Source organism: Cyrtonyx montezumae, unplaced genomic scaffold (genome assembly GCF_038088225.1).
Source record: "Cyrtonyx montezumae isolate F1298 unplaced genomic scaffold, pur_monq_1.0 scaffold_32, whole genome shotgun sequence".
In the NCBI taxonomy this organism is placed as follows: domain Eukaryota; kingdom Metazoa; phylum Chordata; class Aves; order Galliformes; family Odontophoridae; genus Cyrtonyx; species Cyrtonyx montezumae.
In genome coordinates, this window is record NW_027072037.1 from 6,097,145 (window position 1) to 6,121,693 (window position 24,549).

Here is a 24,549-nt window from a genome sequence, read left to right on the forward strand (position 1 = left end):
TAAAAATATCTGATTTAACCAAATTCACTTGTCCATTCCTCCCTCATACACTCAAATTTAGCTAGTTAGGTGAAAGGGAAGAAAAAGGCAAGATCTCTAGAGGGAGACTCTCATGTTCTAGCAAGAATTTCTCGTGGTAGCCATACTGCTGTCATCACTATGCTCCTTCAGGAAAAATATACTTTTCTTTCACTTTATTAGAGGAAGATAAAGGACTGTTGGAAACATAACAGCTCTAACGATGGCAGAAGTCCCTGTTTTTACAATGCTGCTCTCTCACGTGTGGAATGCTGAGAGTTAACTGCAACAAATGATTCTTCTGTGTTCTCTGCTCTGTGTGGCCATGCACAATGGATTTTGTTTCTTCACACCTTCACAGTTCCATCCCCTGAAAGATCGCAGAATCTGTTCCACATGTGCTACTTAAAGATGTCAGGGAAAACCTACCTTAACTCCTCCTGATTGTTGTGAGGTGGTGTTGGAAGGGAAGCAGGAACATCCACAGTTTTAGGGCCCTGAGCCATTGCTCTTGCTAATAAATCATCTTGTGGTCTGAAAGGCAACTGGAACTGCTTTGGTCCCAGAGCTTTGGTAACTAAAATCAGAGAAACACAGCACAGTGAAACATCTGTACACCTCTTCTCATTGATTTTCATTCTGGGAGCCTTACAGGTGGCTCCAGATACAACCAAGGCATTAACAGCAGATGGTAACAGTGCTTTCATCCCTTTTGGACCAGAAATTTCTGCCTGTTGATGATTTATCTCCACAATTTAAAAAGGCTACAAATTTGTAGTGGACACAGCAAAGTTGATCTTGAACTTTTTCATTTCTTAAGAGCACTTCTAGCTCCCGACATGTTTTCAAAAGGGAAAGACAAAAGCTTATCATTTGATATTATACTGGTGTAAAACGAAACTGAGTAATAATGATTACAAGCATGCTGCTTGTATAGAAGTAAACTATAGCATCTGAGAAACACCCCAGTTATCTGTTTTGTAGTTTGCTACAAAGCTGACTCAGCTGTAAGGTAAACAATATGCATTAGCCTTACCATCGTGGCCTCCCAACATACCAGCCTTGCCTGCAAGTTCTTCAGTGGTTGCAAAGCCATTCACCAACTTCTGGCATGCCACAGGAGGTGGTGTGGGTGGAAGAGAGGCCGGGGGCGTTGGAGGATTGCTCAGATTGTTCTGCTGCAGGAGAGTAAAGAACTGTACGTTAGCCATGAAGAACGGCATGAAAACTTGCTGTGCTCTACTACCAGATGCTGTAACCCCCTTCTTATTACATCCAGAGGTACCACTGATAAATAGTGACAGTTAATTCTCAAATACACGACTAAATATATGGAAGTTATCTGCTATAAAAGACAACAACTTTCTATCAACGATACCATCAGAGAAATAAAGTTTACATGAGAAGTGTATTTTCCTGATAGAAGGTACAGCTAAATTATTTACACAAAAGCATAAAAAGAATTTTTTATGAACTCTGTGGGAGCCTCAACAAGTTCCTACAGTTTAAGCAAAGATCTGATCTAAAGATTGAGAGAGCAATTCCACAGTGACTCTCCATCACAATGAGTGAGTTACCCATTTTTCACTAAAAAGGAAGTTGCCTCACAGCAGCACAGGACGAGCTTTCACTGAAGTAGTTACCATGGAGAACCTCACTTCACAAGTTCACACTCCAATCTATTTCTCACTAGCTTACTTAATTGTCCATACTTTAAATGAAAATTAAGTACAAATTTCAATATCTACTCCTGTTGCAGTCATGCAAAGCTGGAAGGCATTATCACTTTTGATCACAGCTACCATATCTGCCAGGTCCCATTCTCAGCTTAGAGTAACCATTCTCAGGCTGGAGGAAACATCAAGTATCAGATTTGATGCTCTGTTTGCTCTCTTGCTGCTATCCCAATATTGAACTCAGAGGCTGAGTTTTAAATTCTGTGGATTATTTGCTCGTGAACAAACATCTTTTTTTTTCTTCATAGTTTTTAGTTAGAGCTTAGTGGATGAATGAGAAAAGTCTATTTCCCATTTAATTCACATTAAGAAATGCTTTTGTGTTTTCAGTGACTTTGCAAAGTGCTGGGAATTCAGCCTTTTCTGCTCCATAAATCTGTAATTACAATTGTCACTATTTAGCATCCATTTCTAAGTGGAATACTTGTACATTTTAACCTGTTTACAACAGTTTCTAGAACTGATTTCAACTTTGAGAAAAGCAAAACAACATCTGTTTCAGCACTGGTCAGTCTATCTAGTCCAACAGCAGAAGATGATTTTCTTCTGGTTGCATGAAGGGCACAAAATCTAACCAACTCACAGCAATAACGTAAGGAACTTTTCTCTCAGGGAGCCCACAATGGAAATCCAGATTGAAGCTGTACCTTGTATATGAGCTGGGAGTAGTAATCTGAAGCCCCATCAAGGGTAGCGCTACCAAAACTTCCTACAAGTCGATTTCCAGCATTTAGCTGGCCACTGCCATAGGGAAGAAAGTGTGCAAAGCTCACTCCAATTATTGGTTCCATCAAAGGTAGGAGAGAAAGCTGCTACATTGAAAGTAAAGAAAAAAGGCAGAAATTAGTCTAACTACAAAATAGAATCATCACAGACATCCAGTCGTTAGTAGTTTCTATTATTTTTTTTTAAGGGGAATTCACCCACTATCAGACAGTTGCCACAAACTCAGGCCCCTCTCCTTTTTTAAGAATCAAAGAATCACAGATTGATTTAGGTTGGAAGCGACCTTAAAGACCACTTAGTTCTAGCTCCCCTGTCAGACGGCCCCCAGCCCAGCACAGCCACAGCTCCCAGCTCTCTGGCAGCTCAGCAAGGACAGCTGCCAAAGCAGGCAGGAATTTCATGGCTTTGAGACTGCTGAATGCATGCCACGTCAGTACATCTTCCAAACTGACATAAAAACAAGCCTTTACATTTTCTACTTCTGCAGAAGTTAAAATTTTCTCTACCCTGTACTCCAAATTCAACGCCATTATGCATTTGGTTTTCATGGTAAGAAACCCACTCTTTTCAGGTGTCCCCTTGAAGAGCCATCCAGTGTCTGTATACCTACTTGTTTGAGATGGATGAACGTATCAGCATTAGGGTATATGCCCTGTTTTTCTTCCTCCTCTTTTTTCCTTTTCTTGGACCGAGGAGCTGCCTTTTCTCCTGTCCTCTGAGTTCGCTTATTTCTCTGTTTCTTGGTTTCATGTCCCACATCTGCTCTCTGAAGCTGGCTGTTACTACACCCGAATGCACCTTGCATCTGGTTTCCTGCAGTTTGCTGGCCATAAAAAAGGAAGCGAGGCAGAATTTTTGACATTGGAACAGACAGTCCATTCAAATCCACTGCACAACAGTCTGAAAGAACATGCACAGTGCAATATATACCTCACTGTTAACAAAGAGCACTCCTGTGTCACTGGCAACTGTAAGTGCTGCTCTGCCCCTGCACACAGAGTTATGACTTCCCATTAACACCAGTGACATCTGGAATTATCATTAAAGCTCACAGAGCAGAGATATTTTCTTTTGAACGCCCACTGAAATAGAGTTACACGGACATGCAGCCATGGAGATTTTTGTAAGGGTATAATGAAAGAAAACTTGGTTAGAGAAGAAAGGCAGAAGTTAATATTATTAGTACAAATGTATGTGGAGTTCAGAAAGAGAAACAGTACTGTGAAACAGTTCTGGTCTGTACCCTGGTCTGTACTAAAACACTGCTAGCATAGATTTGCAAAGCCCTTCTTCGTATGAAAGGACAGTTGTGTAAAAACAATCAGAATGGGACTTGGCAATGCAGCAGGTGGTACCATGCCAAAAAAAGGTCTCATTTCTTTCTCCCAATTACTATTCTGAATGGCTCTGCACAAGCCCTGACACAAGGACCCTCACAACTGTTCCTGTTTACCTAAGTTACCTGCTGCCCACAATACGTTCATCATTTTTTGTTCATTTTGAATGTATTTACATCTTGTTTCAAGGATGCGTTTAGAGATGGGAGACGAATAAAACAAAAGTGTAGAGACTAAAGACTACAATAAAAAAATTAAAGTATACCGAGTCTCAAGTGAATCCTACCCCCATAGAAAACAATTCTTCTAGTTGTTCTTAAAAGCCTTATAAATTATTAAATCATATAATGCCATTAATGCCTCCTGCAATTAAAAATAAGCAGAGACAAAAAACAGCCTCTGAGTGCTGGTAACCGTTGCACAACAAAAGCAGTGAGGCTCACCATTCCTTCAGCAGGATTCTGCTTCTCTGTTAACTTCTTGTCTCCAGCAGCCTCTTCTTCTGTTCGACAGCTACTCTCTGATTTCTGGTTCAGAAGAGATGAGGATTTTTTGTTTTTAAGCAGGTGCTTGAGCAGCTCATTCCCAGACTCTCCTTTGGCTGCTGGAGCACTAGCTGGCTGTGCAGGACTCTGAGCTGAGGAGGGAGGCTGCGATGAGACCTTATCTTCTTCCACCTTAACAGTGCTTTGATTTTCTGTTTTAGGCTCAGCTTGATCTGAGCACTGATCGGTTTCTGCCTTTTCTAGTTTAACTTCTTGAATGCCAGTAGGTGTGTCTGGTTTGGCCTTGTCAGACTCTGTATTCACACTTGGCTGTTTTGGTGGCAAGCTGCTGCTGGGGAGCTGACATTCCAGCTCTGGAGAGGTCTGGCTCTCTGCTGCAGTAGATGTTGATGGACCTGTTACCTCCACTGACTCTTGTTCATCTTGATGACGAGGCAGTTCACTGGGGGTGTTAACTGTGGGGGTGGAGGTAGAATCAGAAATGGTTGGAGTTGATGGTGCAGTTATATCCGAATGTGGAGTCGATGGGGCTTTTATTGACTCAGCATCGTCATCCTTCTTCTTTTTTCGTGTCCTTTTCTTTTTTCCTTTCTCTTCTGGAATTATGTCAGAATAGAGCTGTATGAGGGACTGGCTCGAGCCAGGGAAGTTTGCTCCCTGGGGCACGCTAGTGTCTGAACCACATGGGGCACCACCGCTCAGTGCTGCAGATGAAGGAACTGTAGATGAAGGTACAGCAGGAGCAAACGGAGGCCTGACCTGGTTCTGAGTAAAGGTGGCCCCGGGAAGATTCCCATGAGTTTGTTTTACATTGTGGAAATTAGAGGATCCACCTGGAACAGCAGATGCATCAGGTCCAAAAGTTGTAGGCCCCACTGGTCTCCTCTCATTGCCTTGCATGAAATTTGTGCCAGGAGGTGAGTTCACAGGACCTTGCTGCAGGATCTGTCCCATTTGTTGCTGTTGATGCTGTGGAGACTGCTGCAGAGGACGCGGAGTTTGTATGAAATCACAAGGTAGATCGGAATTGAAGAAAGGTATCTGAGACAAGGATGCTCTGTTATTTAATTCGGAGCCCATCATGCCATGCTGCTCCAGCTCCATCCTCTGCTGTAAAGCCCTCTGTCGGTCCACCTCCTGCATAAGCTGAATGCGCTGCCGCTCCTGCTGCTCCCGTAACCGCTCCTTTCTCTCCCGCTCTTGGAAACTCTCACTGAAGGGGTTATTGTCATCGAATTCCACCCTGGGTGGCGGCCCTGACTGTGCAGTTGCATTTGGACCAGGCACAGGAGCTGGTGTACCAGGAGCCATTGGCAGCGGTGTCATTGGAGGCTGCATCCTTGCTGGGTTCATGGCAATATGACCCGCAGGGGGGTTTGCAGGCTGCCATCCAGAAATACTGGGCATTCTGGTCGGGTTGGACTGCCCCGGGATCACCACGGGATGCTGCTGATGCTGGAGCTGTGGTGCCACCATGGGAAAGTTTTGCTGATTCATTGCTGGTGATGTTCCTGCTGGAACCATTGGTGGTTGAGCCTGGACTGCTGGCATTATGGCATGGGGTGCCATTCCACACTGCTGCTGCTGCTGCTGCTGCTTGATCCGATATTCCTCAATCAGTTCTGCGTGTTCTTTCTGCTGCTTTCGAATCTGTAAATTAAAGAAGTCATCACTCATCTTAGACATGCACTGACTGTAAAGTATCATAAAACAGGCATCTCACCAGCAGAAAATGAAGCTTATGTGAGAGCAGCACTTCTGTTTTGTCTTATTTTCTCTCTCTTTCTAAGGTTAAATGCCTCTCTTTTTTAATTAGGAATAATCCATTCCGTAATATTAGAAAAAAGTAACAGTGCCTAATATTTCTAACTATATACCAAGACTGCTCTGTGCTAAGCAACACACAAACCTAAAGTCAAAGTAATCCCTGTACAGCTCTTATCACCTGGAACAGACAGGAAAAAGGAAGCTGTGAGACAGATGATATTCACACGTCAACATACAGTTTTTTAAAGATACTGCTGATAATTGCTGAAAAGAAAAAGTTTGCAGGAAAAAGAGGCAAATTCCCATCTACTCATAGGCAGAACCAAAAACATCACACAGCAGAGGAAAAAGACAACTGCTGCTTGAAAAAGTTTTATTTTAGGATGAAAACAAGCTGGACTTGGATGCAGGAAGTTAAGTCCAGTGATTTATTTTTAAGGCAAATGAGAGAAGCCAATGAAAGGATATGACAGAATCAGCAGGACAACATTTTGGAAGCACAACAGAACTAACTATGCTGCTCTCTAAGAAACTGAAAGGGCTTGTAATCTGCTGGTTGATAGTGGTGGACTACCTCCCTCTCTCTCTTACTTCTCTTAGATTATGTCTTCTGCAGTTCCATTTGCTGTGTGTACTGATGCGAAAAGTTCATCACGTAATTAAAAGTGTTTGAAAGCACTCTCCTTTATCTGGGGCCAAAGAGAAGCCACAAAGCTCAGGACAAAGGAGATATGACAGGACACAATACAGAGAGCAGGACAGACAAAGCCCAAAAGGCAATTTAATAATCTCAGGTCCAAGATGACCTTTGAGTTCTAGTTTGGCACTGATACTGCCAGATAGACTGTGCCACTGCATAAAGCCACCGAGTGGATCCACCTGCACTGCACAGTCCAGTGCCCCAGGACTTTTCAGTTGGTACCATGCCATAACTGTGGCAGCTCTGTTTGCTTAAACAAGGAGACATCCAAACTGCTAGGATTGGATACGCAGTGGTGATGAGCCCCATGACTGTATTTGGAGGTAGATGAGACCTCACAGGACCAGTACCTGTGCAGACCAACCTAGTGATTCCCCCTGAGCAGTGGAGAATGATGTAGGGCTTTTTAGCACAGGCACTGTGCCACTCCAGAGCAGTCAAGCTGCCCTAGCCGTAGAAACAACATCGTTGTGTCTGCATGGCTCCATGCCTGAGCTAATAACCCTGTCAGACATAAGCTCACATTGCACTGAGTCAGCTTCAGTTTCTGTGTGCCTGTGACCAGCCTCAAATTTCACAGGGATTTGACAGTTTTCTCTAGACATGCATACAGCCTATCCTTCTCAAAAACAAAACACAACAAAAAACCCACCCCAAAACAAACAAAAAAAACCCAACAAACAGAAGCCTGATTCCACAAAAAGGGTTTTGATCTGATTTTAAGGAGTGGTTAATTACTTTAAATAGAAAATCTGTGCAATAATTTCTATCCAGGTGTATAAGAAAGTGCTACTTATGATCTAGGTGACTGCTCTAAATCAGTGCTTTAGGCTGATTTACAAATAGCCTTAATTACAAGGCACTAAAGCAATGTGCCAGCAGTACCATTACCAGCCATCACTCTGATGTAAGCCCCCATAAGAGAAGACTGAAGTAAATATGATGGAGATGGCTAAGGTTAGTATTTTTGCATTTATTCTACTTGTTATTCATTGCAGAAGGAAAAGAAAGGAAAAAGAATTGACACAATTATCTGCATCATCCTTCCCCTGCATAGTGAAAAGTCAAGCCAGCACACACTCTATCCAATGCATGCACTGCCTTGAGGCAACACAGGAGCACCAACTTGGGAGTCAGGTATCACTGAGGCCTTCACTCCAAGAAACCTGCTGCCAATTTTTTACCTCATATTAATAAAAGGTAAATCTAAAGGGTTGTAGTATTTGGCAGGACTACTTGTTCCTGACTGACAAAGAAAGATTCCCCACCTGTATGGTAAGGAAACACCATGCCAGATAATTTCTAAATGATGACTTGAAGAACTTTTAGTACTGTTGGCCAAACCACCGATATATCAAAGTGACTGCAGGCTTAACTTTAGCCTGATTTACTATAATTACAGTTACAAGATGCAGCAAGTGAAATTCCAACTGAATGTAAAGAAAGAAGAAAGAAAAAAAAACACACAGTGAAAGCAGTTACACATCAGAACAGGGTCCCAGAGAGGCTAGAGAACCTCTGCCTTTGAACAATTACCACAACTTGACTGATGTGACCCTGAGCCATCTGCTCTAACCATGAAGCTGGTTCTCCATCCATCAGGAGACTTAACTAGATTATCTCAGGTATCCCTTTCACCTTCGCTATTCTAGGATACGACAGCAGAAAACACTCTAATGGTTCGTAGCTAAAAATGAGACAGATGATAAAGCCACACTAACATTAAAAATGCAATGGAGATTTTCAAAGAGTAACATTTAACTGGCATATCTCCAAGAGGTGCTAATTACATAAAGACATCTGAAAAAGTCAGAGTTAAGAAATTCATTCCATCTTGAACAGAGCCTTACATGCTTAAGACTTTTCCTCCTTTGCAGTCTGAATCTTTCTTTTGTGTTTTTCACAGCTCTAGGAACTATGTTGTAAATCATTTTGCTAAACAAATTCTCCTCGAACAACTACAACAGCTTTTTGTCATAGTTTTTGCTGCAGTACATTCTCCTACAACTCCACTGCCGTTGGTGATCCGGAGTAATGCAGCCACACAAATGACTTATGATACAGAGTCGCTCCTTTCACATAACCTCCGCTGTATTTAAGCATTTCAGTTCATGTTTTAGAAGACCAAAAGAGGAGCCATACCAGTACAGCAGCTCAGTATTAAGGCAATCAGTACCTGTTCGAGCTGTTTTTGGACCATACTCTGCTGCTCTGTGACGTGCTTAAGCTGTTCTGCATCCTCTTCTGGAAACTCACGGCCAGCTTTTTTGGCCGTACGCTGTTTTGCTGAGAGTGCTTTTTTTGATTTCCTGTGTGCTCCAATTTGCTCCTCAAGGTACTTCTGTTGCATTTGAAGAAGCTGTTGGGTTTCTTGCAGCCATTCCTCATACTGCTTTCTTTGTGAATCATCTAGGAGACAAGGGAAATAACATACCATATGATCTCATTGTACTTTTTAGAGATGAAGTTTAAAAGTCACGTCCCCCTCTTATTTTATGAAACTGCTGGTCACGTTCAGCCAAATTTGACAGAGGAGTTGAGATCTCAAGAGATATAAAGCTCTTGGAGTGATGTGTGTAAAGGAGAGAGAGAATCAAATGACTGCCTTTGTTGAGTACGCAGTTTTAACTTAGTCCCTTCATTTTGGGAGACACCACCCACTATCTGGGTCAGTACATGCACACATGCTGAGCGAATGCAGCTCTGACAGCAGAGCCTGGTGGAACACTGCCTGCCACAGCAAAGGGCATTTGGAAGGCCTGCTGGAAGGACTAGGGTAGAGGGAAAGAGATTAGGGAATAAGGACATACATTAAAATGAAACGTGGTCTAATTATTTCTGATGCCTGCAGTGGAGTTCAGTGCACTTAGAAATAATAAGAATAGATTTAAGGAAAAAATTAATATCAAAAACATCCACCATAAATTCAAGAAATGTAAGAAAGATGGTATATGGGACTGGAAACGTGCCCAGACCTGATTTATACTTCAACATTAAATCCTAATCAACCACTGATTGAAGAGGGCAAGGCAATTTAAACTAAACTGGAACAGCTAAGCAGTAAGGGAGAGTTACAAGTTATCTAACCTACACCGAGAAGTGCAACAAAACCCTCCACAACAACATCATCATCACAATGCAACAACTGGATGAGCAAGAGGAGAAAGGCATCCTCCACTAGCAGAGGAAGACACGCTCCACTACAGACATAATATAGAAAGAAGATAAAGTGTTACTTTCTTTCAGCTGAAACCAACTCCCAACCACTACTGATCATAGAAACTAAAATATGATTCCAAAGGAAACTCACAGATGTGTATTCTGAGGTGAAACAGATCACTCATTTCAAATCACGGATGGTATCAGCTTCATTTCTTTTTGTAGAAATTTTTGAAGGTCATTAAGAATGGAAGAAGTATTGGGGTGGGCTGATTTGTTTTTAGAAATGTCTGAAAATCTGGACTACATGATATATATCTGACTAATCATTTATAATAAATTGTGATAGAAGAAATGAAAATACAGCTACCATACAATGTGAGTCACTGCAAGAAAACAAAACAAAAAAACCCCTATGTTTTTTACATCTCGTTTCCATTGTAAAAATAACTTTCTCTTGACCATCAGCACAGTGCCTTCAGCATCAGTGCCTTTTCCTCCCCACAAACAACAGCACTCTCATTTAGACGGTAACTGTGACATTACTCATTTTCCAAATGAGAAATACTGATCTGCTAGGAGCAATCCATTGCTCTCATATATTTTTCTGGAGGCAAAACAATCATGTCCAATAACACACTTCATTGGCACTAAGCCCAGAAAGCGAGACACGAGGCTTGGTGACAGTATCATTTGTCTTGTGATCACATTGTGGCAATGAACTGGATAATCAGGAACAAGGCATGGAATTTTCCTTGTGAGGAACGTTTGTTTATTTCAAAGAAAGAATAAAGATATCCATACAAAAGTATGATTTCAATACAACCACCTTTTCCTTGTGCTCTAATCCCTACCACATTCCTCTTTCACAGTCGTTGCAGTAGAAACAGTCATTGAACCTAACAGCTCAACTGAATCGATTCACAGAGCTATCTGCAGCCTCAAGGGGCACTAATTCTTTCAGTGATATATTCTGTGAAACTAATCATGTAACCCAAAGGGACAACTGAGTGGAAATGATGGAGAGTAACTGCAGATGGAAAGTACTGAAATATTAACAAGGTCCAGGTAAGAATAACTACTGCTGAAATGAAGAACAGATTTTCTCAGCTGCTCAGAACCACCACCCCCACCTGAGCCAGGCTACTGCCAAGCACCGTTCAGAATCTCACCAGAAATTAGCACAGAAAGTATTACTGAAGCTTCTCACTGCACATTTAATATTGCAGCTTCTGTTTCTGGGAAAGGTGAAGGTGCTTGCTTCTGTTTCTTATTCATAAATACCAAGTAAAGTTTTTGTAGCAATGCTTCTTGGTATGTGGTCTTCCTCTCCAAACATGCACTCAGTTTTAATTCTTGCTAATGATTCTCCTCATCACAGAGACTAGGACTTACAACTGATCTAGAGCAAGCAGAAGTAAGGAAAGCAACATACTAGAGCTAGATATTTCTACTTTTGGCAATTATGGTTCCAGCCAATACTAGTTAATTAATGCTTGGAAAGCTTTTATTGGCATTTTTAAAATGACAATGATGCTGCAAAAATCTGGCTTTTTGAATAAAAAATATCAAAACAGACTCTTGTTCTCACTGAGCTCTGAATACTAAAACTCAATAGAAGACCTCAGGGAGCTCAGGGAGATGCTGGATGCCCCGTACTTGGAGACATTTAAGGTCAGGCTGGATGGAGCTCTGAGCACCTGATGGAGCTGTGGGTGCCCCGTTCACTGCAGGCAGTAGGATCTGATGGCCTTTGAGGGTCCTTCACAACTCCAAAGAGTCTATGAGCCTATGATCTGATTTTTGAGGTAGCAGCCTGTCAGCTAAACACAATTACTACTCTCACAAACACAAATAATGCTAATTAACTATTCCTCTTGGTTCCCCTTTTCATAATGGTGCTCCTTTAAGGACAGTTTAAAAAAAAATCCGTACTCTATCATGCATTCTTTCATGAACTGGTACTGCAATGATGAAATGATACCATTTTAGAAGGATTCATATTTTAACAGAAATCAGTTTATGGCCATTTTATTTAGAATAACGTGATAAACAATGAATTGGTCGATGTGTACTTACTGACAAAACCAGGACCAAAATTAGGAGGATTAGGTCTAGAGATCTGAGGTGTCAAACTTCCATCCTAGAAATTTGATAAAAATATACAGATAAGGAAATTAAATAATGATCCAATTTAAACAAAATCTAGTTATCATTACAGAAGACCTGTGTTGTAAACTCCGTATCAAGTCATACTACCTGTGTAATTGCCTGCTGCATATGATTTTGGCCTTCGTTGGCTTGAGCCCCAGGCACTGGCTGACCCATGAAAGGAAACCTATTTGATACACAGACACAAAATGAAACTGTAACTTTTAAAACTGGCATCATAAGGAAGAGAGCATTCTGTATTACACCGCACTTAAACACAGCATGCAAATATTTATAGGCTTTCACTTCTGTAACTTTCTCAAAATCTGCAGCATTTTCTTTCCATTTTGAACCCATCATACTTTGCCCTTGGTTTATACTTACTGCATTTTACACTTTTCAGAGAGCTGAACTACGTGACACACTGTGCTGACATACTGAAGACACACAGAAAAAGAAGTCTGAATTTTAAATATTGTAATGTAAAGGAGAAAAGGAACACTGCCTTCAGATTCCTCGGTGCAAAGCAGACAATACAGTAGGGGCAGATGAATTTGAGCCAGAAGCAGTTTCAAACAAATGCCTGCAGCATTCTAAGAATCTTTCTTTACAGAACAAAATCGAATGCAGTTCTGAAGACCCCAGCCTATGATGACAGTTGAGAAGGAAACATTTTGTATGTAAAGGTGGTAGAGCATGGATTTAAAACAAAAGAAACCCCAACATTTTTATTACACCAAGAAAGACCAAGATAAGCCAGTGAATATAAGGTACTTAATTAGTATCTGTACAGGTGGTAAATTCTTGCAGTCACTCAGATTAGGTTACAATAATATAAAATTATGGAAACTCTAATAAGCAACTTGGGGTAGAGAACTGTCTTACTACGTTCAAATAGACCTCACAAACACCTTCACAAAGCCATGTTTTCCACACCTCATTATTTCACTTTATATTTAACAGCCTTGAAGATGATACTGAAGCATTGCCTACCTGTTCATAACCATTGGTGGCATCCCCATGTTACTCTGAGCCATGACTTTATTGATCCCCTTGAGAGCTACCATTTTTGCTTTCATTATAGGGTCAGTAATTGCATCAAAGTCTAGAAAAGAAAGATGGCACAACTGAAATACATAACTAAATGTTGCAAGTCATTAATTGGAACTGACTTATTTATATCTCGTTCATACATAAACCATCAACAAAACAACTCAGATGCATTACTGCTTCAAATTACTTGTCCTCTTCATTTTGAATTTCATGGCTAATATGTTGCTTCATATACCCCCTAAGGAAAGTTAATCTGGCTGTAACTGTTCTTGTTTTCAGCCATAACACAAACAAAAGCAGATTGGGTTGAGAAGGGCTCTAGAATGAATTCAGCTTACGAGCCAACTGATTAATAAATTCTATCTGTGGTTTAAAGAATCATGAAGAGCGGCTGTTTCTCAGTTCAGCTGGCAAAACTGACACACCATCACAAACACACGAAGAAGTCCTCTTCAGTCACTCTGCTATTACTGGCAGAACTAGAGGCAGAAAAGCACGTGGCATACACCACGTTCAGCATCTGAGAGACCCATGTGTGTAAATAACGCTCTCTCCTGCCATCTCTGACATTAGTTGCCCCAGTAGAGCTGGACAAACAGGGCTGACCAGCAGTCCTTACAAGGGAGTACAGAACTCTTGAGGATGGAAGGGACCTTTGGAAGCCATCTCAGCCATCTAGGGTGGCATGACTACATTCAATGATGTTTTTGAGACACCCTGAACACTGCCAAAAAAACAAACAAACAAACAAAAACCTGTAGTAAAAACACCACAAACAGAAATTTGGGATACTGGATATCAAAACATCAGCTACTGCACTTCATCACTTAATTTTCCTTACAAAGGGTACACTTAATCCATATAGCATATGAAGTCACAAGAGCTGGTGATGGATAAATCACAACTAACACAGTGCTACTCTGACCCTGGTGAACTCACTATGAGCTCTGCAAGGGCTCAGCTCTTCACCTACATTTTCAATTTCCAGATTTCCATTATACCTCCTACTCAGGTTGCTTTTTTATTCTGCCATCTACATACTCCAACAAATATCTACCAGCTTCAGTGAGTGCTAAAGAGTGTTAACTATTTGACTTGTCACATAACTAACCAGAACACAGACAGACAGATCACTACATACCAATATTGGGGAAAAATGGCTCTGAACGTTGGCGAATCATGGCTTGCATCTGCCGCTGCTGCTGCTGCTCCTGCCTTTCCTGATCCAAAAGATCCTGCAGAAGAAGTGGCTGTTCCTCTAGCAGTAAGGGCCTCTCTCGATTTTGTTGCTGAGCTAATGGCTGAGAGAGCATTATCTGTTGTGGACCAGATATGCCACTAGGACCAGGACGGCTCGTTACAGCCACAGTTTGATTAGATGCCTGTCCTGTCCCAAAGTTATGATTAGCCGACTGACCCTGAATAAATCCTGGATTTGGTGACCCTTGAGAAAAATTATGGTTTATCCGTGGAACCATGGTCAAATTGGAATTCAAAGTGTTTTCCAAGATCTGCCCACCAGGTGTCAGTAGTGTTTGTGGAATACCCGACGCATGGTTCAGTTGTGTCGTCGGCAAAGACTGGGAGGGAGATGCTAGCGTCCTTGCCTCCGCGGTATCTGAGCTTTCATTAGCTAGCAAACTTGAGAGGACTGGTGTGGACCCAGAAATACTGCAGGAACTTACTGCTCCTTGCACAGGCGCTGGAGCAGATCCCTGAGTATCTGGACTAGGCACAGTTGTTTCTTGACTGGGAACAGCAGTAGTTTTGTCAGGGAATTCTAGGTTAGCAGGCCGCGCAGGAGCCTTTTCTCCATCTTTCAGCTCTGTTTCAGTAGCCTGTTGAGTACTTGTTGATTCAGCATTTCCATCACTTTTTTCATTTTCATTCTTCTTTTCCTCATGAGCGTTTGGAGAAAGTATTTCTGTTTTGATTTCATTTGCTGCAGCAGATTTCTTAGGGGAAGACTGGGTCTCAGGACGAGCAACAGTTCTATCCCCTTGCTCCTCTTTCGTTTCTTCTGTCTTGCCCTGAATATCTAGCTTGACATCAATGGGGACACTGAGATCTAGTTCTTCATTAAACATTCCTTTCTTATCCCCCACATCAAGGTCTGGGTCTGTATATGCAATTATATCAAACTCCCCAGACCTCAGAAGGTCATCAAGGTGAGGATCATTGGTTTCCAAGTTATCTAAAGTGTCCAGTTCATCCCCTTTTCCATCCTCTGTGTCCAGATTCAAATTTTCCAGATCTTCATCATCCAAATCTTTGACTTCAACCCCATCGAGGTCCTTCACATCCAAATCTTTCACAGCAGGATCATCAGGATCAAGTTTTTCTTCAAGACCATCACTTGACTGGTTGGGAATCTGTATATTTGCTGATTCATCACTTGGTGCAGATGTAGGCAAAGATGGTCCTGGGAAAGCATCAGCTACCGGTGGATTGCTTAGAGAACGTATTACAAGTGCAGGTGGGTTGTCAGGGTTAATTTGATCCTGCTGGGATTGTGACATATGCTCCAATCCTGCAGACATCTGTAACTGGTTAGGCATACCTTGAGAACTATGTCTCAGTGGTTCTGCCTGTCTCGGGCCTGGAAATTCCTGCCTGGGTATAAACCCCGCGTGTCGCTGATGTTGCACCGCTGGATCCATAATGTTTGGTGCAGAGGGATTAAAAGGCAGCCTTGGCCTCCCATCAGGAGCCCTGTGACGTAACTCGATAAACGCCTGACCCAATATATTGTGCTGCTGAACCTGAATTCCCTGTGGAGGAAAATGCTGAGGGATCCCAGACGCGCTGTTAATTTGTGGACTGCTCACAGGCCGAGGCATATCGATAGACAGAGATCTTCTCAGCTGTGGTGGAACTCCAGCGCGTTGCATCGCCTGCTGAGGGCTGAGGAAACGTTCCTGGCCTGATGGTGGACCATGGCCCCCTCCTGGAAACCCAAATCTAAAATGAAGTACAAAGGATAAATTATCTTTTTATTCAGGGCTGCGTAGCGCATTCATCATAATGCTTCCCGTGACACATTCATTAAAGTATTTAAATAAATATTTTGCTGATTATGCTTATATTTAAATGAGCTTTATGACTACAATAAAATAATTGCTTTAATTATGTTTAATAAACAACCTGTTTTAAATGCCAGTAATATTGGATAGGAAACTCTGAGATAGGAAGATCTGAGCAAATAAACTACATATGAATTCAATGCAGTGTGATTAAAAAATAATGTTGTGCAGACTTACTGAAATAAATTCAGAATATTGAAAACATTTATTCCCAAGACTACAATATATGTCAATATTAGTATTCATTGAAAAATGGTATGGACGAAAGTCAATACTGAATTATATATCCACTATAATGCCAAGCAGAACTATTACATTTATCTATTATTGACAGCAAAGCTCAAATCAGACCTCTCTATTTTAAGAAGCTGCCCTAAAACAATGTGTGACAGTATCATTCAGCTCATTGCAATTTCCACAACCATTGCAGATTCTCCACTTTTTATATATGATAATTTCCCTCTAAAATACAGTGCAAAGCAGTGTTACTAAGTGTAAAATACACATTTCAATGTTACAGATATTTACAGTAAATCTTACTATAAACCTTAGTAAAATCACCAGCTACTGCAGACCATTCAGATCATTTTCCATCTCCAAAAAAAAACCCTCAAGCTGTGTATCTAACAATCTCTGCAAATTAAAACTAGCACTTTAACAACCTGGTTGTAAGAGACTGAAGAGCTTACCTAAGACCATGAGGTCTCATTCCCATGGTGCTCATATCTCCTGGAAACTGGGGTCTACTGAACTGCCCATCACCAGGAAATGGCCCACGCTGATCTTTTGAGTACACAGTGAACCTTGGCCCACCTGGAGGGACAGCAGAGGATCTAATATTCCCAGGATATGGGGGAGGAGGGCGGTTAAAAATCTGATTTAAGTTGTCTTGCTGCCAGTGCTGGAGAGGAGTTGCATGGGGAGGAGCTGCTGGATCCTGTAGGGCTTTTTCCTGACGAACTGCATTCTTCTTCTGCTGCTGCTGCTGTAGAATAATTTCACGCAATTTCTGTCGCTGTTTAAGAAAAAATTAAAAATCATTGTGCTTGACTTTGCAGCTGATGTATTTTGAAGTGTTATGTTTTGCTATGTTAAGCTTTTTGGAAGAAATAAATTCTTCAGTCACTACAGAAAAACACTACACTGCTATAACCACCGCAGAATTTAGGAGAAGGTTCAGATGGTAACACAATTTTTAGCTCCAGATCTCTTGTTGAAGTGTGTAGTGTGAACCCGTTTTGCAAATAACATAGAAGCAACAAACTCTTTCCCCTGTATTATTCTATTTACTATAGAATTTACTCTGACTTTGTGTGAGAAATATTGACAATTTTTCTTCTAAATCAATTTCCCATTGCTCCTTCCAAACAGAAGACCGAGCAGCCTTCCCCAAGTTGAATGTAATTGTATGTCCCAGTAAGAGCTGCATGCCAAACATTCATTGCTAAAAGCCTGGAGCAAACGTCCCAGCAGAGGAGCAGTGACCAATGGCAGAAATAACCTCAACATGTTTGCTAGCCATCTGAAAAGCCTGATGTCTAGTCTAAGACCATTGCCTACACCCTCCTTCTCAATCTGTGAACAAGTCACTGACAGTCAGTTCTATAACTCATCTATCATAGCATTAATTGTCTATACAGAACGAATTGTTCTTTCAAGGTGTTTATTTCCCACATTGTAGACAAAATCTTCAATGGCTTCAGCAATGGCCTCGCTTCTTTTTTGGACCTTGTCCAAACTCCTTAAAAATTACTGATGTTTTTATAATTACACATATCCAGAGAACCAAACGAACACAGAAAGTGAACAGAGAATTCTACATTACACACCTATGTAAACAAACAAAAAAAAAACACCACCAACTTCAAATATTTATCAAAAATGGGGGAAATACTACTTCTGAAATTTGGATGGTAAAGTATTATTCTTACCTGTCGTAATTTCTCAGTGTCTGCTTGAGACATGTTCATGGTGTTCTGTGTATCTGTTACTCCTGTAGTGGGTGCTGGGCCAGGACCTTGTGAAACTTTGGGGAACTGCTGTCCTTGAGAACTCATCGGAGAACTTGCAGATGCACTGAAGTTGCCCTCAGCTCCAGGCCGTGACTGTTCAGCAGCATCATGGGCTAGCTGACCAGTTCCAAAAGATTCTGGCTGAGGTCTTGGAGTCATTGGTGGCTGATCATAAAGATCACGTGCTGGAGCAGAAGGACCATGGTTAAATGAATCTGTTATTGCAGGTCCTGCTGGTCTGGGAGTTTGAGAACACGGGTCTGATGGCCTGACAAAGGTGCCCTGCAACCTGCTCTGTGATGTCTGCAGGAAAGGATCTCTATTTGGTATCAGTCCCGGTCTTGTCATTGCAGGTCTGTTAAAACTCTCTGGTATTCCTGGTCTTGGAGTTGCTGGCTGCTGAGAGTAAGGATCATTCAGAACTGGCCTTGGTGTTCCAGGAGGTTGAGCATATGGATCAGAATGTCTCTGATTTGTTGGGGACTGAGCAAACAAATCTGCTGGCTGTGCAGGTCTCGGTGTGGGTGGTTGCTGCATATATGGATCAACTGTGGTGGGCCGAGGAGTTCCTGGAGGTTGGGCGTAAGGATCAGCAACTGGCCGAGGAGTACCTGGAGGCTGGGAATAAGGGTCCTGAGAAGCTGGCCTTGAAATGGGTCCAGACTGAGGGAAAGAATCACTCTGCTGCCGCACGATCCGGGGTGGATGGGCAAAAGATTCCTTTATTGCTGGATGGGGAGTAAGGGGAGGCTGGCTGTATGGATCATTAGACTGATTATGGGAAAAGTTATCCACCGGCCTTGGTGTCAGTGCAGGCCTCTCATATGGATCAACAGCAACGCGCCTCGGTGTAGCTGGCATTGATGCATAGGGATCTTGTGGGGACTGAGGTGGGCGCATGGGAGTTTTAAAGTGTCCAGGGCTCCCATCAACAGGAGTAGGAGTAGGAGTCAACGGTGGCCGGGCATATGCATCAGCAGAACTTACTCTCTGTCTCTGAAATGTATCAGTTCTAGGAGCTGGCTTAGTGAATGGATCACTGCTTCCAGCTGTTAGAGGAACTTTCCCTGACTGATCCATAACCATGGGTGATCTTGGGACCCCCAACGGTTTGGAGAACTGATCTGAGGTCATAACTGGCCTGGGTGTATCTGGTGGCTTTGCATAGGGATCACTGCTACTTGGAGATGAAGAACACGAATCCCTGACTGGTGAAGGCCTGCTTCCTGATGGTTCAGTTACCTGAACAGGCCTGGATATAGATGACTGTGGTGCACAGGTGTCTAATGGTGCAATGCTACCTCTTCTAACAAAGTTCTGATTACTAGGTGCTGGTCTAGGTGTTCCTACCATTTTGGCATACGGATCCATTGGAGAAGGTGGTCTTGTGTTTGTGGAACCTGGAGAAAACATCTGCTGTGATGATGTTTGAGGAGTCTGAGACTGAGACAGCGAATCATGTACTGGGATTCGGGTTGGAGTAGGGGGTGGGGCTTGTGGTTTGAGGAACACATCGTCTGAGGATGCTGAAGTAGGCGTAGCAGGTAGCTGCTGCTTTGCAAATAGATCCTTATGGAATGTTTGCTGTGCAGGAGACATGCTGCCACTGCCAGCCTGAGGAGTCAGGGGGCTCTGGATCCCACTGCTGGGTGTGTCTGAGCCAGACTGGTTCAGAAGCTGTTGTGAACCAAACTGCTGCTGTTGCTGTTGCTGCTGCTGTTGCTGCTGCTCATTTTTCACTTGTTCAAGCTTCTGTGTGGCTTCTATTTTGGCTTGTTGCTTGCTTTTTTGACGCATTTGCTGTTTAAAAATTATAAGGGAAAAGGTATATATATGTATACATACACACACACAAAATCTTTGATGAGTAAAATGAATCAAGAATTCAAACTTCTGAATAATCTAAAGATCAATTATGAATAACAGTAAATTGTAAATGCAATGGGAGCAGAGAGCACTGCTATTTGTAAAGTTCAATTACCTTGACAAGCACCTTGATTGCCTGGGAAGAAAATTTCCCAGGGTGCCTAAAGAGCAGCATGGCTTTCTGACCTCATACTCCAAAGATGAGTACAAACAGATGCAGCACTGATGGAAGTAAATGGGTTCCAAGAGACAACCAGCTTAACTTGAAGCAGCAAGCTGCACGACAAGGTTACTGCTATACAGGGTATATAAAAACAAACTACTGCACCAGCTAGCCACACAAAGGAAGAATTACCTATTTCCATAATAGGTTAAGATTTAAGAGTCAAAGCTTTCCAACAAAATTTTCCAGCATTTACAAGCAGCTTCCCTTCTGATAACACCTATTTTCTTCCACAATACCTGAATTTATACTCTTCTACCAAGGAAGATTAAAATTCATTTTATTAAAACAAGATTTCAACAATGCAATAAAAGGCAGGAAGAAAAATTACAAAAAGCCCTAAATGCAACACACCTGTCTGAATTTCCATTCCTGTTCATGTTCTGATTCCCTCTGTTTTAATGGATCTTTAAAGAGGTCGGAGTCAATACGTGAGCTGGGATCAATGCTATCCTGCTGCTGTTGCCTTTTCATGGAGTCATTTGACATCTGTACTTTATTGATGCGCAAAGCAGCTCTATTATCTCTGGCTTTTTGCTGAAGAAAGATTAGAGAAAAAAGACACATGTAGTTAGTCTCATTTTCTTTTGCCAAGTGTGAAAACTGCATCTGTTATTCCTACAAAATCTAAAATGAAATTACTTGTAAAACTTTTTTAACACTCACATGCTTGTGAGAACTATATTATTATTATTACAACAAACTCCACACCAAAAATACTCCATTATCTTTAGAAATGTTTTGTTTACACTAACATACAAGGACAGAACTAAGGAGTTATTAGCAGTAGAGGTTTTCTGTGTGTTAGGAGTCTCTGTTCAGGTACTGTGCTGTGCCAACAAAGCATGAATCTCACTGGTATACCTTTCAAATTGCACACTGTGGTGGTCAGAAACCTCAAGATGTGAGTACAGCAGATGATGTTTGGATCAATAAGGACCAATAATGTGAAGAACTTCAGTGACAAGAAAAATACAGTCTACTCCATTAAACAGACTCTATAGATCTCAATCTGTGTTAAGTTAGTAGTATAAACATAGGATATGGGCTTAAGGATCAGGAAAAATTGGATGAAAGAACAGCAATTCCTTTTCAGTGAGGCATTTCACAGCTATCCTGACACTTTAAAACATCTAATGGAAATTTCAAAGAGTCTGTTTTACCACCAATCTAGGATGTGATTCCTTTGTTGAATCAAATCCTCATATCTTCTCTACCCTTTGTTTTTTTTTTCTTGCAGTTTTCAAGTGGGGGCTGCTAAGTGGAAAAGACTTAAACTATTCCCCTCCAACAAAGAAACAAGAAGTGGTAACAGATGAAAGCGGCAGTGCAGCAGAAATATTCGTGTCATTTCCTTTTTAAGTGTCAAGATTATGCAAGTAAGAAAAGTAAAAAGCCTGCAGTGAAAATACAATAACACATTTCTCTATCTTATTTCTAAGGTAGCCTCTATCCCTCCACAACTGAAAGTTCCTCACTTCAGGCACTGCAGCAGCTTCTTGTGTGCACAATGCTAGGTACACCAGAAACAGCTGCAGTGCAGAAGTAGACAACAGTAATAGAAATAATGGTAAATTGATAAATGCCTGGATAAAAGCCTACCCCATTTATGTCAATAGTGCTTTGTTAATGCTATATGGAAGGAATCACAATTAAGTACATGAAATGACACAGAGATCCAAAGTTGCTGAAGTTACAGGCCTGAATAAAAAGTAAAATAAAGACAATCATTAAATGATACAAAGAAGACAAGAGAGAAGGATTGTTTCCAGGGTTTCAGAAAGATCAAGACCCATGGTCTGGGAATCCACTTCCCACACTGATTTTGGGGTAGTAACTTATCCCCTAGAAGTTGTCTGTGAGTTTGTTTTTGATTGGACAGGAAGATACCATGTTGATATTGCTAAGCCATGCACCATCAACATACAACATACATATGAGAATCAGATCTGTTTATTAATGAGACCATATAGGAGTAACTTCAGGTGTGGGGAAAGAATAAGACTGAAAACATCATCCTGCAAAATTCACAGAAATTTACACAGCAAAGATGAGAACAATCATCCAATTGCTGTTGTGATGAAAGAAAGAAAATAACTAGGACAGGATGGAGATTAACAACATATTAAAATATGTTTCCCAGCAACAGTTGTCCAGGTCAAGAACAACAAAATTAATACAGGTTCTGAGGTTTGGATAAAGAGTGGCTTTAACAAGAGGTGTCAATAGGGTACAAGGGTCACCATTTAAATGGCAGTTCTACCAAATCAGGAATCAGTGATCACGTACTCCAGACAGCTGCTACCTGAGTTTGCTTGGCCCAGATGTGAAGAATGTGACCTCTTTTACTGAGAACAGAATCGCCTGGGCTCCCCACAACATGGAAGATATCAAAAGAGTTTCAGTTCCAGAAAGAGATGAGAGGGGAACAGTAAAGCAGGAGCAGAGGAATCAAAGAAAATGAGCAGAGTAGAGATATGAAGCTCTGCCACCTCTGGAAATGGTATCTCAACAGGTGAAAGATTACAGCAACTCAAATGTGGAGCCAAAATGAAAACACTAGTGAGAGAAGAAGATAAAAGACAGGAAGGTCACATAATGATTTTTTATTATCCTTATGAAGAAACTGGTGAGGTCCTGTGCAGAAAGCGACAAGGGCAAGTAAATCTTGAGGCATGAATCAAATGTAGCAGTGAGAACAAACGTTCTCATCTCATTTAACAACCTTATCTTGCACAATACTAAAGTAGTTTATTTCAAGGCTGAAAGGCAAGTGAACTTTCACTAACCATAAACTTATTTAAAAAAACAAATGAAAATCCCACAGATAAAATACACTTTTGCTGAAAGCATGCAAATGCAGGAAGTGTTTTTTCTTACCACGTATGGGGCTCTCTCCTGTGAGCTTGCTTTCCTCCACAATTTAGCAATCTGCTTCACTCTTGTAGCCCAGTCTGCATTTAAAATAAAAAAAAAATTGTTAACATGCAAAGCATTAATAAGTTTACTTCATATTATTTTACATATAGATGTGTAAATTTCCACACACTATTTATTTGCTAATTCACTCACCTGGGAATTCTTCCTTTAGATTAGGGAAGTTAATGTTTGTATAGAGAACAGGTGCTACAGTCGCCATTTCACCCAATGCTTCTTCTTTTTCCCACTTAAGAGTGCTTCTTTGAGCATTGGACATTGTATCACCTTCACTTTCCAAAGGTGGAGCAGATGGTGCCCATGAGCTGTTCGGATCACTTACCATGGGATTGAATGCTGGATTCTTATCCCTGACAAATGAGAAAGGAGTTTTATTTTGCAAATAGATTTCTCTCAATATATAAAAACAAATAGCACAGTACTTAACTTTGCTTGCTATCTCATTAGCCAGCAGACTGCAAGAACATAGTTTTTGCAGTACCTGTCAATAACCAATTAGTTTAATGCTAACAGTTTCACAGTACTAACAACACCACTATCACCCAAGCAACAACTGCTAACCAACGGATTCCTCTGACTTCCCATTTTAACGTACCTGGTATCAGTGTATGGTTGTTGTGTTATGGGAGAGAAAGTGCCCAGGCCACCTCCAGGAGTCAAAGCTGTATGAGGGAGATGAGGGTTAGGGCCAATCAGACCATTCATAAGTGGCACTCTTGGAAACGCACTCTCTCCTAGAATGAGAATTTTGAATTATTACTTAAACGTATGAAGGCTTTTTAAAGTAGAGGACAAAATGTTTAGTGAAGAAGGCATGTCTTATCTAATGAGAAACTAACTCCTTTCATGTTCTATAGCATTGACCTTACAATTCTGGAAAGGTTTTGAGATCAGTTTACTTTGGTTCACTATAAGCTTGTGTTCTTTTCTACCATCACATCCCTGTACTGATTTACTTCTGTCTGAAAAATTAAGTCCTTCTTTTCAAATGCCATTTCCAAAGTTTTTGCACCAGCCTGTGCAAACCACACCACACTTTATATAGGGGGATAATCCTAAAGGATGGTGGTCTGTATGGTTTTGTTGCTGTTCTTATACCCAGATTCAGTGCCTACAACAAAGAAGAGAAAAATCCATGCTGCTGCCAAGCATCACGCATGGACCAAGTTGCTTTCAGTCTTCAGAGTTATGATTGAATTATACTTGAACTAAGCACCTTCTGAGACAGCAGCATACTGAAGTAAGCCTCATTATCTGTTAACTCTGGAATTTGTA

The 24,549-nt window shown here is 41.4% G+C and overlaps 1 protein-coding gene across 15 annotated transcripts in view; it reads right to left on the reverse strand.

Annotated features, from left to right (window-relative positions):
- The window catches only part of KMT2C (lysine methyltransferase 2C), a 179,690-nt gene that overhangs the window by 10,433 nt on the left and 144,708 nt on the right, over positions 1–24,549 (reverse strand). For 8 of the 15 annotated variants that reach the window (XM_065744912.1, XM_065744915.1, XM_065744922.1 and 5 more), the window contains 16 exons: positions 23,870–24,008; positions 23,410–23,624; positions 23,218–23,291; positions 20,692–20,874; positions 18,168–20,048; positions 16,926–17,251; positions 14,295–16,114; positions 13,094–13,205; positions 12,209–12,287; positions 12,029–12,092; positions 8,967–9,199; positions 4,261–5,973; positions 3,091–3,303; positions 2,402–2,566; positions 1,055–1,196; positions 448–595 (listed from right to left, as the gene is read on the reverse strand). In XM_065744912.1, coding sequence (XP_065600984.1) covers positions 448–595; positions 1,055–1,196; positions 2,402–2,566; positions 3,091–3,303; positions 4,261–5,973; positions 8,967–9,199; positions 12,029–12,092; positions 12,209–12,287; positions 13,094–13,205; positions 14,295–16,114; positions 16,926–17,251; positions 18,168–20,048; positions 20,692–20,874; positions 23,218–23,291; positions 23,410–23,624; positions 23,870–24,008 — 7,507 coding nt within the window. The remainder of the gene's footprint in view (positions 1–447; positions 596–1,054; positions 1,197–2,401; positions 2,567–3,090; positions 3,304–4,260; positions 5,974–8,966; positions 9,200–12,028; positions 12,093–12,208; positions 12,288–13,093; positions 13,206–14,294; positions 16,115–16,925; positions 17,252–18,167; positions 20,049–20,691; positions 20,875–23,217; positions 23,292–23,409; positions 23,625–23,869; positions 24,009–24,549) is intronic. The other 7 variants (XM_065744927.1, XM_065744923.1, XM_065744921.1 and 4 more) reach the window with 6 other exon arrangements.